Raw genomic sequence first — 14,456 nt, forward strand, 5'->3', positions numbered from 1 at the left:
TATTATAATTGTCATAATTGCCATCAACAATGATAATAATCATACTCATCATTATTATATTTATTATCAATGTGTTGCTACTTTTATTAGCAACAACAGCAGCAACAAAATATAATGTTTACATTTACTGGTGTTATCATTACTATTAATGCATCATAATTATTGTTATTGACAATAGCAACAACTACAACAACAATAATGATGATTATGATGATGATGATAATAATAATAATAATAATAATAATAATAATAATAATCATTATAATAATAATAATGTTTCAATAGATTTCTATCTCTGTACAGCCCTACATGGACATACGCTGTGTATACTGGAACTTCAATAAAAACAGTAAGGTTCTGATTTGAAGATTTTACACCACATGTAGTCCTTGGCGCCGGTTGTGTCACCGCTGAGGTCACAAATCCATACAATGCTCTTCTTGTTTCAACAAGTCAAAATACTTGCATCTGTGAAAAGGCAACCACTGATTAAATTTTGTGAATCTCTCAGATGGACTCGGAGGCTGGGATGACCACGGCTGCAGGAAAGACAGCAGCAGCGCCAACTACACAACTTGCCTGTGTGATCACCTCACACACTTTGGAGTCCTTTTGGTAAGATGAGCGTCATATTTACAATTTGGTCAAACCGGACGAAACCCAAGTACTCCTGGGATTGGGCGTCATGGTGATGTTGGCGAAAACAGAGGAGGTCTGCATCAGCACGGTATCAATGAAAAAGGGCCAATTTTTCAATTCAGAACAGCATTGTGAAGATATTAGCTGACTTATACACAAATGAAAACATCAATATATTTTAGGGGCGTCAGTCATACTGATGATGCCAGTGTTTCCATATTTTAAGTAATTATAAAGCAAAACTATTTATAAATATATATAATTATAACGCAAAACTGTGCATTTAACATGAATTTAAGATAAACAAACGAATGCAAGCCGTGATATGTAAGAGAATCACTATAACCAGTTTGTTAATTTGTTGTATGTCTGCCCGAACGTTCCCTTTTAAATAGATACATGTGTGATGTTTCATATCATGTCATATAATGTAAACAAATCTGTGTGTGTGTGTGTGTGTGTGTGTGTGTTTCAATGCATCCAGGAAGTCTCCAGGACTCGGGTGGACCCGGCAAACGAGGAGATCCTGACCATTATAACGTATGTCGGCTGCGGAGTTTCATCGCTGTTCCTGGGGGTGACCGTCCTCACTTACACGGTTTTTGAGTGAGAATAGAAACACTAAGCAGATCTCATATCCAACATGTATCTTGTTATTTTGAAAACTGTGTCCTCCCTTGATTTTTGCCCTCTTTGGCCCCTCCACCTCAGGAAGCTCCGTCGCGACTACCCCTCTCAGATCCTCATCAACCTGTCCCTGGCCTTGCTGGGTCTGAACCTGGTGTTTCTGGTGAATTCCTGGCTGTCCTCCTGGGGTTTGTACGGCCTCTGCATCGCTGCCGCGTCAACGCTGCACTACTTTCTCCTGGCTTCCTTCACCTGGATGGGCCTGGAGGCGGTCAACATGTACTTTGCCCTCATCAAAGTCTTCAACGTCTACGTGCCCTCATACATCCTCAAGTTTTGTGCTCTTGGCTGGGGTGAGTCTCAGATTGCAGGTGTATTTCCTGTGAGACGGAACTTGTAAGTGTTCAAAAAATTTGTATATTGAAATGCGTTTTAACATGCGTTGTGAGTCTTTGGCTGCTCCTTGCAGGGATTCCTTTGGTGATCTGTGTCCTGGTACTCATCGTGGACAGGGACGCCTACGGCGCCCGTATCTACACCAACGCCAGCCCGGAGTCGCTAGACGACTTGTGAGTTCAGATCCTTGAAGACTTATTATTGAGGAGGGTCATCTCGATAGTTCAAACCTTCGAATCAGTATAAAATCCAACCCTCGCTTGACTTCTCTCTCCGCAGCTGCTGGCTACAAGATGACATCACCTTCTACGTGTCCGTGGTTGCCTATGCCCTGCTGGTGCTCCTCTTCAATATTTCGGTAACTTATTCCAAAGAAAGGTCGTACGTCACCAAGCATTGGTTCGCCAATGCAGGCAGCATTATCTCCAAACCGACAGGCCTGGATTTATGTGCCTAAATGAATCTATATCTGAAACGATTGAAGCCCGTGAACACATTTTTAAAAAATTTGTTCTAATATTCATTTTTTTCCTGCATAGCCCAGTCCTGTGCCAACCAGTCATTCTGCCGCTCTGCTGCTCCTCATCTCTACCCTTTCTGAATATATTCACAGGTTTTCGTCGTGGTTCTGATACAGATCCGACGAATGCGTATCAACAGTCCGGCGGGGAGCCGAAGAGGACTGACTCAGGACCTGAAGGGAGTCGCTAGTCTGACCTTGTTACTCGGACTGACGTGGACGGTTGGGTTTTTCACCTGGGGGCCGGGCAGAGTGGTGCTGTTGTACCTTTTCTCCGGACTCAACACCTTGCAAGGTGCTCTTTCGTCCCTCTCTGCACGGGAGGGGGGACCGGGAAGCTCTGTTTCTCTGCCGCGTGATGCACGACGGATCCCGGTAGCAGGTTCATGCATTTTCATGAACAACGTGAAGCCTGTTCTCAGAGACGGGGGAACATCGGCGACTTCGACCTCAATTAAATAACTTCATTTGAATTAATTAGGTGTTAAACTTTCATCCATGAAATGATCTTAAATCATGACTCCAATTAATATTCTGTTTATCATCTGCCCCTTTGAGATAATCCTCATGAATTAATTTAAAAAAACAAAAAACGAGCCGGGAAGGATACGATTCAGTCGTTGCTTATGAAATAAACAGGCATCCTAGCTTCTGAGACTAGACTTAAATCTTGTTTATTTCTGGCAAATCCTGGTTGCCATTTTGGATACAGTTGCTTAAATTTAATTTGTATCGCCTTTTCTTTTGCTGGGCGATGACACACTAGCACTTCACTTCCTCTTCACAGTTCACAGAAAACCAGCAACCTCTGACCTCTTGGAAATAAATTTAATTTTGAAAATGTATTGGGAGAGTAAAAGAGCCCGTCAGATAAAATGTGTCCTTTATATGAATGGAAGGACAGGAAGTGGAAAAACAACCCACCTGAGAGTTTCACAGAAAATCTCTAAATGTGCAATTCAAGTCAAAACTGAAGTTGTCACTTGATCACGGCGTCTCACCGTGATCTCACCGTGGTTCTTTGTTTCCTCAGGGATTTTCATCTTTCTCTTCCACTGTCTGATGAAGGAGAACGTCAGGAAAGAATGGAGGATTAATCTCTGCTTTGGGCGTTTCAGACTTGAGGATCACTCTGGTGACTTCATTTCACATCTTGATATCTCACAATGTTGACGTCTCATCAGTGAAGCTAGGCTACATGCTAGCGTTTAACAATGTTATCACGCTGTTTTGTAACCTCCTATTCCCATGCAATATTTTAGGCGGCAGTTTCAATCCCAAGGTGATGTGCTAATTTGCAATGAACCTTATTGCTTAAATTAGAGGATTTAATTCCTTCCCTGTGTATGGTGTTGTGTCACCTAGAGTGGAGCAACTCGGGATCGGTCGGAGCTGTGCCCAAACCCCGCGCAAAAGCCCCAAGAGCGTCGGTGCCGTCGGTGCATTCCGTCAAATCCAGCTCCACAGACAGCACTTCAGCTTCCTCCGACTCCAGCCAGAGAAACTCCTCCTGTAAAAGACCAAACCTGGGTGAGGAAGCGCAGAAAACCAATTACACTTTGGTTTAATAATCCTTGACGCGTCCAATAAAAAGGGCTGCTAGTTCAGGATCCCGGTGTTTGACATTTTGCAACCGTGATTATAATGAAGCTTATTGAAATTCATCATTCCTTATAAGAAATTTCCCATTGGTCGCTTCCTTGCGTGAAGGTCACCCAATGGGTGATTGAGACATCGAATTACACAGAGCCCTTTGTGATGAAGAAGAAGAAAAAGATTAATTATTTTGGAAAGCTTTCACCGTGCATTGTTTCATCACAGCAACATATCATAATAATTAGGCTACTCAGCAGAGTAAATATGATTTTTTTCTTAACTTCTGTTGTCAGTGGTCATATATCCCCTGACAATTTTAGCCTAATCATTTAAAACCGTAAATTATTACTTGTATAACATTGTTATCAGACGCCGGCTGTTAATGTTTTCGATCACAGGGCCACATATAGAAACAGACAACCATTCATCCTCTCATCCACACATGTAGTTTAGGGTCTCCAGTGAACCTGCAGCGTGTTTTTGGATCTTCTTTCTTGAAATCTGTAGCGCTAACGTTGAACTGTTCTGCAGGTCTCTTTGTGAATTATCTCTCTCTGCCACGAGCTCAGAGAAGCCCCTCCGTCGCAGGCCATCCTTTGCAGAAAGGGATGAATTAAAACTCCCTCCCCTCCATCTAGAGGAACCAATTACTCATCCAGCAACACCTTAGACAAGATGCAGAGCAGACAAAAATTCACCCTGCACCCTTTAACAGAGAAACGGGTAAAATACGGAGTATGGAAGCTTCGCAGATGAAGTATATTGCATTCATTTCATTTCATCGTGTGAAAACTAAAATTATTGTAATGTTGAAATTCTTGTTTTAATCTTAAATTTGCCTCACATATTGATAAAAATCATCATTAATCAAGAAATTCGCAGGTAAGGATGCCAATGCTGTTTTGTGCCAAGTGTGTGATCAAGAGTGCCTTCTTGTGCCATTTGAGAATCTTGCTTGTAAAAAGTTTAATGTTAAAATCTAGCACCGCGTGTTGTGAATGTTTTCTCTGGTAGCCAAAGAACAATGGAATCATATTCATGATTGAAAGTGTATATTTGAGATTACATTGCTTTCTGTATTTGTATGTATCTCTTTTCTAAACCTGCACAACGAAGCACAAGCCATAATAAAAAAAAAGGTTCTGGCAAAGCAATAATAATATTAATAATTATACATTTATTTAAGGTAACTTACTCAACACTCTGGTACTCTGTGCAGACATATACATATACACAAAATACAGATTTAAAAGAAAAAAACAAAAAAATCCTGAAAATAAAACAATTAAACAAAACAATAACAGTGACAAAGTGCAAAAAGTAAAATAATAAAAGTGATAAAGTTGGCGTCAGACAGAATAGGCCCCCTTGAAAAAGATTTGTTTTGAGTTGTGAAAGTGGGAGAAAGTGTTTTTTGATGTCTCTGAGTTTGGGTGGTAATGCGTTCCAGAAATTGTACAATCTTTAAAACATTTAATTTAATTCAATTTAGTTTAAAGTCACTGTTTTATAGCAGCCTTGTTGTGATCTGACTTTCCTGACAATATCTTTAACCCCTTCACTTGCTGACTCTCTTATCCTTGAACTCACCAGACTAGCCAAAAATAACTCGACATTCAGTCTTAAATCCAACCTCTGACAACATTACATTATCAGTACTTGAAATGACAACATCCTCCAGTAATATTAAACGATATGATGTTTCTATCATTTCCAATAACTAGCATGAATGCTGAAAAACCCGCAGCTCAACCAAATATTTGACTGTTTCATCTGCACCTGCACCCACTCACAACATTTTGGAATTCAAAGATTTGCCCACAAGACAGCTAATACTGAACAACCGTATCTCTGGGGGGCCAAAGGAAACGTGAACCGTGACGGCGTGGGAGCGGTATTTTCAGTATAAATGTACAGAGCTGACACTCAACTTCAGACATGCAGTTGCCACCTCATTCAATCATTTTTAAGGTAAATTTAAAGACTGCTCTTGCTCACTGAGAGCCACATCTGAGTCACACTTCAGGGGCTTGGAGCCAAAACCTGTCCTCACTTTGAACCAGATCCAGAAGTGCTCATGCCAGATGCCCGTGGAGCAAATTAATCTTGGTAATGTTTATTTGCTCCCAAAATGTGATAATTCTGTCCGATGAATCCCTCTTGATACCGGATGGTGGTGGACTTTCTGCAGCTGCACAGCTAAAAGGCTTCAGACTGTGAATAGAAAAAAAAAACAAAAACAAAACAAAAACAACATCAGCAACAGGCTCTGCCAGCAGATGGACTCAGTCTCTGGGGAATTATGAGTGAAATGAAGTGATATCATATCAAATGCTGGTCTGCCATGTTATCATGTCATGTCAAACATGACGGGACAGCCCAACGTGCGTACACTTTACGTACACGTTACGTACACGTTACGTTTCATCGTGCGAAATTCAGATGTCAAGCTTTCAAAGTAGCACTGAGATCGCCAAGATACGCCATCAAGCCCCCGAGAGCTTGGTTTCCATGGCGCCAGGGCCAGCTCTATGGGTGTAATATATATATATATATATATATATATATATATATATACATAAGGCACTGTCTGGGCTGTTTCCATTTAGACAAGGGCTGGAGATTGGAATAATTAGCTTACGATATTATTCATTGAAATGAGTCAACATGAGCTTTGGAGCCATTTGGAGGATGTCTGCACCGACGGACGCGACAAGGAGGAGTAGATCAAGCAGAGACACATGGATGAGTTTGAAATTACATTGACAGCATTAGCAATGTTATACGTGTAATAATTTGCTGTTTTAAATGATGAGGCTACAATTTTCAGGAGATGTTTGAGTCCTGACAGAAATTAAGAAAACAAATTTGATTTAAAAAAAAAAGTATGTGCATGTCACCCTCATCTGTGTGTATTTCAATGCAACATCGGTTTGCAGCACCATCAACTCGGTACAAAGACAGGGAAAGTGTTAAAGTGTTTATTTCTTTAAAATCAGGGATTCCCAGAAGTCCCAGATATTTGTCTGGAAATCTCTGAGACACACGTTACTTGGGAAGACTGCCGACTGTGACACAGTCACATTTAACAAAGAGATTTAAGAGAAACATCTGTGTTTCCATCTGCTTTGAGGCTCATTATGCAACACCATGGCAGTGATGTATAGTCGACCTGCAGGATGAAGGGGCTCATTCGTGGATCCCTAAACCCCAGGCACGCATCCATGGCAGACACGCAGCTGACCCCGGCATCCCTGCGCACTGGGCTCCGACCGGGCGACAGGTACCGGCCTTCCCGAAACTGCAGCTTCCTGGACTTCCAAAGAATGCCTAAGAAGTTGCAAAAGGAGGGTATCTGGGCTAGTCCTAAAAATAAAGTTAAAATTGTTTAGTCTATCCCTCTATGTGGAAAGCGTAAGATACTCTGTGATACAAATTGATTTTACATTTTTCACATTATATATGAACTCCCCGACCACATTAAGGTGGTAATTTGATACAATCTTTTTTTTCGGTACTTCACTTGCTCCTGGGGTGGCATGCTCATACATGGAGAGCTCGAATGATCAGCAGGTAAACTGAGCAGAAAAGGGAGTTCTTTAAGGAGTTGCTGACCTCTGACCTTTCCACACGGCTCCTTTTGCAAGCCAGAGCTATTAGTGGATTTAGAAAAAAACACAAAAACAAAACCTACACAAGCAACACCCCGTGTGCTGACCCTCTTAGACTCAAATCTGTGGAATAGTGTGCAGCTACAGATAAGGGGGCTGCCAACTTGAGCATTTTAACATTAATATAGTAGAACGAGGCAAGACACTCTTTGGCTCCACTCTCCCCGGGGATAGAAAAATATTGCCTCACATGATGTGTGCTCCCTACAATTGTCCCTGCAATCAACAGCGGAGTTGTGAAAATTGTTAGAATTTGCAAAACATTTTGTATCTATTTTTGGAATTGTGTTGAAAGCCCTTAAAGTGTTGTTTTGGCTTTGCTCAGTTAACACAAGTTTCAAAATAAAAGAATAAGTCATCTCCTCTGTATATAGTGTCAGTGTTGTGTCACTAGTGGGAATGGTCACATGACCACATCTCTACTTCCTGCCTGCTCTTCAGGGAGGAGATGTCAGCTTCACACCTGTGCAAGAGAAAGTAAGTAAAATAACTTAATTAAGATACAGAACTGAAATATTTGATAACAATAAGGTCTAATGCTGATATATAATGACAATTATATGCCTGCTTGCATCTTTCGATCAGAAGAAGAGTAAATATAAGCATGGCTACTTTTGTTGATACTAGCATAACACAATAGCATGCTAGCATTAACACAGTGCTAACTGATAACATGGATACACTTATTTTGCAGGGGAAAACATTTGGGATTAAACTAGGTTAAGTTCTCATGAAGTTGAATTAAGGAAGGAACAAAACATTAGTAACATGCTATATCTTTATATTGTTTATCTCCGGATAGTTATGATGTTTTGTTAGTTTTTCAGTATAAGCATAACTAACAATCTCAGTAAAACATGTATCAATCTGCTTTTTACACATAAATCTACACTTCACCTTGAGCACAGGCTGTCTGGCTCTGTTGGTAAATATCTTACAGGGTGTACTTCTAAAACCAGAATAAAAGCTTGCTGGAAATGGGCATATTCATGTCTAGTGACTGCACCATAGTATGAAAAGTAATTTTTTTTCCTAAACCCCCCCTAAACGTTTGTGACTCTCAAGGAACTTTCATCGTTTGTCAGGCGGTTGCTGTTTTAGAAGGGACTACAACTTGGGACATTTTGACCTTGGGTACCCATTGGTGGACATCTGTTTTACATCTCAAAAAGATGATGCTTAATTTTTACACTACACAGGCCCAAATAGAAAATGGAAAAGTTAAAAATGTGTTCCAAAAAAGAGCTTGATGCTTGATTACAACAGTAATTCTCAACCTTTTTTGAGCCACGGCAAATATTTTACAATAGAATAATCACACGGCACAGCACTAGATAAATATGTGAGAAATGTTTTTAATAAATTAGAATGAAACGGTAATCTCGATTTACTTACTCAGTATGAAATCTAGCCCTGTTTGGTTGAACACAAAGCTAATATTCTTGCAGGAACTGAGGAGAGACACACACCAAGATCTCCTTCAACTACTTTGAGTCTCTCTATTTTATAGTCTTTATTACAGGTATGCTGTGGAGAAAGGGAGCAGAACTGAAATAGCTCTATTTGCCAGAATGGGGAACTCCTTAGCAACAGTCAGCCATGTGTGTCTATCTGCAGCTGTTTGAGCAGCAGCAGGTAGATACACAGGTTAATTCACTACCTGTTGCCATCTAGTGGGAGAGCATTTGATTATTCTGCCTGTCATTGCTTGCTGCACACATAGAGAGACGTACGAAGACACATAATTTGCGTTGAATAAATAATTTTTGGACCAATCAGGTGACAGCGGGTGTTTTTCCACAGCACACCTGATGATCTCTGATAGCACACTAAACACTGGGTTAAAGAAGGGGAAACTCTGTATTTACTGTACTGTAAAGTTACTTCCAGAATGATGGCACAAATGTAGTTTACATAAGTATAACTTTATAAAAACATGACTTGCATTTTCAAGAAACACCACTGTTTTAATATCACAGATATTGGTCATTGAGTCATATAGAAGAGCAGTTCTTGACCAAAATACCCTCTTCAGCAGAATCTGTGCTTTGACTTGGTGACATGCCAGGCAGAGAAAATGTCTGAAACATCCTGGAACAACAAATAAAAACAAAAGAAATACATTAGCAGGTAACATACATACTTTCAAAGATGTTTTTAGTGCAGGATTTCATCACGCTGTTGTCAGCATGGGGGAGAAAACAGCCTACGCCGCGGTCGGGGACATCTGATTTGATTTCAAAGACCAAGGTTAGCGAGCCTTCTCCAGCAAATGGGGGTCCAATTTACGGTGCTGGTTTGTGCTCCGCGTTCACCATGAATCATCAGGACAAATCACCAAAAAGAATTGAACTTGACTCTCTCGTTACCGTTCCGATTTCCAGAGGGCTGTAGCAGTGATTTCAGACCAGGCGGTTTTGTAGAAATACATTTAATCAGCAGATTCCTAGAGGAAGCAGTAACACCTGCCATTACTATCAGATGTGTATTTACCAACACCACCAGTTAAGATGTTGATAGAATTAAGCTCAGTGTTCTGTTTTGGTACGTAAACCCAATCCATTCTGGGTCCATCAATTCGTCGATCATTCTCGGAGATGTCATTGGAATGTCCTGCCTCGTAATGTTGAATCATGTTTGGAGATATAATGATCGAATTAAATAGATATTATTTACCATGAACGACATGTTAAAATATCAAAACGTGTTTTGGTATAGTTGCAAAAGCTGTGATCGCTTTCTCGGGAGGAACATTCAACTTTAAAATATATAGACATCAATAGAAGTAGTACTTCCGTGACATTTAAGATAATTCGGTGTGAAAAAACTGGCTTAATTGTCAAGGAATTCATCCCAATGTGAGATCAGTCTTGTGCTATTTCATATTAATTGAATTATGTCGCTGTGTTTTCCGCCGGTTCAAACTTGAGGAGCTGTTTGAGGCACCAAATATTCAGATCTGTAACTTCTTTGGAATAAACAGATGAATCAGGTTTTATAAGATAATGATGCAGCCGAGCTTCCGTGTGATGGCTCCTGCCGAACTGCTCTGGGGAACGGAGGTTGTTTTATACTGCGAGCATTGAGTGTCCACATGGTGGAGACACAGGATACAAATCTTTGAGGAAATCCAATGACTCGGTCTTCATAATCGGCTCCCCTTGTCAAGTGCAGGACCTTTTTAAGAGAAGACACGCATGCATTAATACTCACAGTGACATCAAATTTTAGCATTTAAAAAGTCAAACTTAAGCAGCGAAACGAATGTTGAAGCGTAGTCACACAAGTTACCGATTGATGATCGGTTTTACTAAAATTTAGACGATACTGGTTTGCGTTTCTTGCAAAGTAGCCTCATGATGGAACACTCACCCCGAGTTCTTTTATCCTTCCCATGGATGCGGAAACTGTCTCTGATATTTATCTTCTCACTTAAACGAACAATCAAGAAGAGATAACAGGATTATTTTCAGGCAAGAAAACGTTTTTAACGGGGTGACAAAACTGGTGGAAGTTACCTTTTTGCCTTAAAATAAGCGGAATCTCCACCATTTCTCCAAAACAAGAAATCACTTTGAAATTAGCAAATCTAATGGGACTTTTAATTTTTCCGGTCATGACCCGGCCGCACATCGTCTGTGTCAGGAATGCTGCGGTCAAAGGACGAGGGGGTGCGTGCAAACTTCCGAACACGTGACCACATCGTGCTCTTTCAATGATTTCGCACACCCTCTCGCTCATGCGTGTCAGTGGCGTCACTCAACATGTTGTGTGCTTCATAAGCATCCGGTCTGCGGATCATTTGGTACTGGTCCGCAAAGATAATCTTTCTTGGTTCATAGTTTTTTCATTAGACCTTCCGGATCTTATTTTGAAAAATGTCTGTTTCTGTCTTCGCCTTACAGCCGCATTTAATATTGGTATTGCCTGATATTAAGTGTAATCGTTGTATTCCGATTCAGTACTGACCAAACCCTTATTTGAAGCCTCTAACCGGTCTGCAGAAACATTTTCATGCATCAAACTGGTCCTTGGAAGATGGCAGTAATTTGGATGCGAAACTCGAAGTGTGTGGTAAAATAAGGATGAAATAGCGGCTGCTCCCTTATGTCTGTTACACTGCTGAATAAATATCCTTAATCTGTATTGACACTTTGCGATATCCATTTGGTTGTCAGCACTTTGGTGGAATTGAGATTGAAGGTGGCAAATAGAGAAAACACAAGGTTGGATCAGTCATGTTTTATGTATACAGATAGTAAATAAGCAAATAGGTACATAATGGTTTGTGGATCTCCATGAATTTTAAATTGGTTGTGGGGGGGGGGGGCACACACACACACACACACACACACACACACACAAAAACACACATACAGTTTGTGCTGGAAGGCTCCCGTGATGAAATGAGCATTTGGTTGAATTAAACCACGCAAGCGCGCAAACCCACTCCGCCGCGGATGTGTTTCTCCAATCATCGTGAAATTTCAAAAATGGACTCCATTTCATCCGCTCACCTTGAGATGAAATCCATCCGAATCCTCCGGGCCAAATCATTTCTTATCAGTGTGTGTGTGTGTGTGGTAGAACACGTGTGTCATAAGAAACTGTAATGCTAAGTTTGTTCCCTCTCAAGAGATCCCACTCAAAGGAACTATCCCTCATGCCGCCTTCACTTTAAACACCTCCTATTCCCTTGCCGACTCCCTCCCCACTGGTGTCTTTCAAACACTTTGCTTTCTCTTTTTTTTTCACACTTCCTTTCTTTCTTTCAAGCCCACTCTTTTGCACATGGACTTGGAGATTTGTCTGTTTATTTTAATGAAAATGAAATAGTGGCACGTAGAGCACCAGAGAGCTATTATTTTTTTTTTTCTTCTGAATGTCTATTTACTCAGGCAGGTTTTTTTTTTTTTTTTTTTTTGGAAATGCATTGTCACAGCTTTTGTTTTTGGAACACGGACACGAGGAAACTGCGAAACATTGAGCTGGATGACAAGTCTTTGCAGACATATGCCAATGTGAACCCGAGCTGGTGGTGCTGGCTGGCACGCCTGCGTCTGTCAAGGAATCGCTACATATGTGGGCTGCAGATGATGAGCGCCGGTGTTAATGCCTAGCTGTCACAGATGACACTTGGATGTATCTGTATTCTATGACAATAAGCTCCTTTTTTTTTTTTAAGTCATTTATTGTTCCCCTGCAATACATTCGCCTGTGAATGAGCTCTTTGCACCGGGTTCCTTTAACTTCCCGCTTTACGTGCGCTTCGGCAAAAAGTACATTTCAATTTGAAGCTGATATTCCAGTTAAAACAAATGATCCAGATTTAAACATTTGATCAATAATGAAAGAGGCAGCGGAGAACTTATAATTTCAGTTTTTATAAATTCTCAGTCAACTCTGGCCTTTATTTCTGAGAGACGGTCATGGTTTGTGACATAAAAATTAACGTTTTTATTCATTTATGCTGGGTGTTTGTTTTTTGTTTATGATTTTTCTCAGAGAAATTGGAGAGGATTTCCTAACATCAGCAGCAGTGTAGCTTTGAATATCTACTGCCTTTGTATCTTGAAACATGTGCGACACAAGGAATACACAAATGTATTAGCTAATTAGAGTGATCAGATTATATGATTAGCTATACATGATGCTGATGCAAGGCAGTAACCATAGTGAAGCGTTAGCATTTAGCATGCTAACATCAGTTCAGAGCTGCTCCATCATATCACACTTTAAATCCTATGAGTGGAGAAGCTGGAGGTGTTGAGCGGCAGAAGGTCATTCGATTTGCCCCGCATTTGTGCGGCCACTTTATCTTTTTTCTGGTATAGACATTAGAAATCACATCGGACAGATAGATTACAGAAGTTACGCCATCGCTTTACTGTTCCAACCATGTGCACGTGAAAGAAAAGCATGGAAATTGGACGGAATTGACGCAGATCAAGCTCACTCGCTGGAACGTGAAGAAAAGAGGCCGGCGATGATTCTGTTTTTGACAGGTTGCCATCTGACCGTGCCAGGCAGGATTCTCAAAGTGGAGGTGGCTGCTAATATTAACACATATGGAGACAGGGTAGTCCTGCTATCAGCGCGTTGCTCTTCTAAAAAGGGCTGCTGGCCAGTCTCGGAGAGGAATGAATGAAGGAGTCTCAGCGAAAAAATATCAGTGATACATATTCATTTCCATTGTCCTTTCTACCTGCGTGTACCTTTTTTTTTTTTCACTGAGGCTATCTGTCCCCGTGGCATAAAAGTCTTTCTCTGAAATAGTCCGACCCTGAAGCTCAGGCTGCCGCTTCATGCATCTTTAAAAAGATGAGAGGGAGGCTCCGCTTTCTCACGCCATGTAGGGCGAGCCGGGAGAAAACACGACACAGATGACGAGGAAAGGAGGAGGAGGAGGAGGAGGAGGAGGAGGAGGTTGGGGGGGGGGATCAGAAGATAGTAGCGAGCCTAACCCACATACGTACGCTCGTATGAAAAAAAACAAAAAAAAAGCAAAAAAAGAATCAGCCTCTCCTGTGTGTCGTGAGGTGCTCCCCGAATCCTACCTCCTCTTCCTCCGCACTTCGTGATGCTCCCGGTGAATCTCATCAGGATAATTATTCTCGCACAGGCATCGGAGGCATGAGCATCTGCCTCTCCTTCTGTTGACCTCCCCCTCATCCATCCCTTCTCTCCTCTCCTCTTTTCTCCTCTCTTGCTCCTTTATGCGCAAACTTGTCTTTGTCAGCGACGAGATCACGTTCTCTCCTGTAATAAAATACGAAAAGGAAGCATGTTCAAAGATAACAAAACGCTATTTTATTCCTAGCAGAGAGCACAAGGGGGAAATGTGACTTCAATATGCAAGTACAAGGGGGAAATTATTCATAAGGTTGAGGGTTGTGAGGGGTGAAAACAATAACAAAAATGTCTTCATTTAGATAATCCCTGACTCTATTATTACTATCCCATGTCATTTTTTTTAATGTCGGTTACAGCAGAAACAAAAGACAGCA

General features: G+C 41.0%; 1 protein-coding gene and 1 long non-coding RNA gene across 2 annotated transcripts; one reads left to right on the forward strand and one right to left on the reverse strand.

The window, feature by feature from the left end:
• The first annotated feature begins 303 nt into the window (after positions 1–303).
• Positions 304–4,395, forward strand: LOC147216878 (adhesion G protein-coupled receptor G2-like). The gene is made up of 10 exons (XM_086176625.1): positions 304–349; positions 512–615; positions 1,124–1,245; positions 1,351–1,619; positions 1,736–1,835; positions 1,942–2,020; positions 2,276–2,477; positions 3,216–3,317; positions 3,548–3,712; positions 4,310–4,395. The coding sequence occupies exons 1-10, from the start codon at positions 310–312 to the stop codon at positions 4,393–4,395; spliced, it is 1,269 nt and encodes a 422-aa protein (XP_086032751.1). The 5' UTR covers positions 304–309.
• Positions 4,396–9,185: 4,790 nt separating this feature from the next.
• On the reverse strand, positions 9,186–14,204 carry LOC147216879 (uncharacterized). Its single transcript, XR_015109068.1, has 3 exons — positions 14,007–14,204; positions 10,822–10,880; positions 9,186–10,626 (listed from the first exon to the last, which is right to left on the reverse strand). It is a non-coding gene; the product is annotated as an uncharacterized LOC147216879 (long non-coding RNA).
• Between the last annotated feature and the right edge of the window lie 252 nt (positions 14,205–14,456).

The sequence above is a fragment of the Fistularia commersonii genome, chromosome 29, assembly GCF_037954325.1.
Source record: "Fistularia commersonii isolate RoL2024-O1a breed Wild chromosome 29, RoL_Fcom_v1.0, whole genome shotgun sequence".
NCBI lineage: Eukaryota > Metazoa > Chordata > Actinopteri > Syngnathiformes > Fistulariidae > Fistularia > Fistularia commersonii.

Excerpts from the sequence above, each read along its gene's own strand:
- LOC147216878 (XM_086176625.1), top strand. The coding sequence starts at position 310 with ATGGACATACGCTGTGTATACTGGAACTTCAATAAAAACA. Across the intron at positions 350-511 it reads CTGGAACTTCAATAAAAACA|ATGGACTCGGAGGCTGGGAT; the intron begins GTAAGGTTCTGA and ends TGAATCTCTCAG. Across the intron at positions 1,836-1,941 it reads CCGGAGTCGCTAGACGACTT|CTGCTGGCTACAAGATGACA; the intron begins GTGAGTTCAGAT and ends CTCTCTCCGCAG.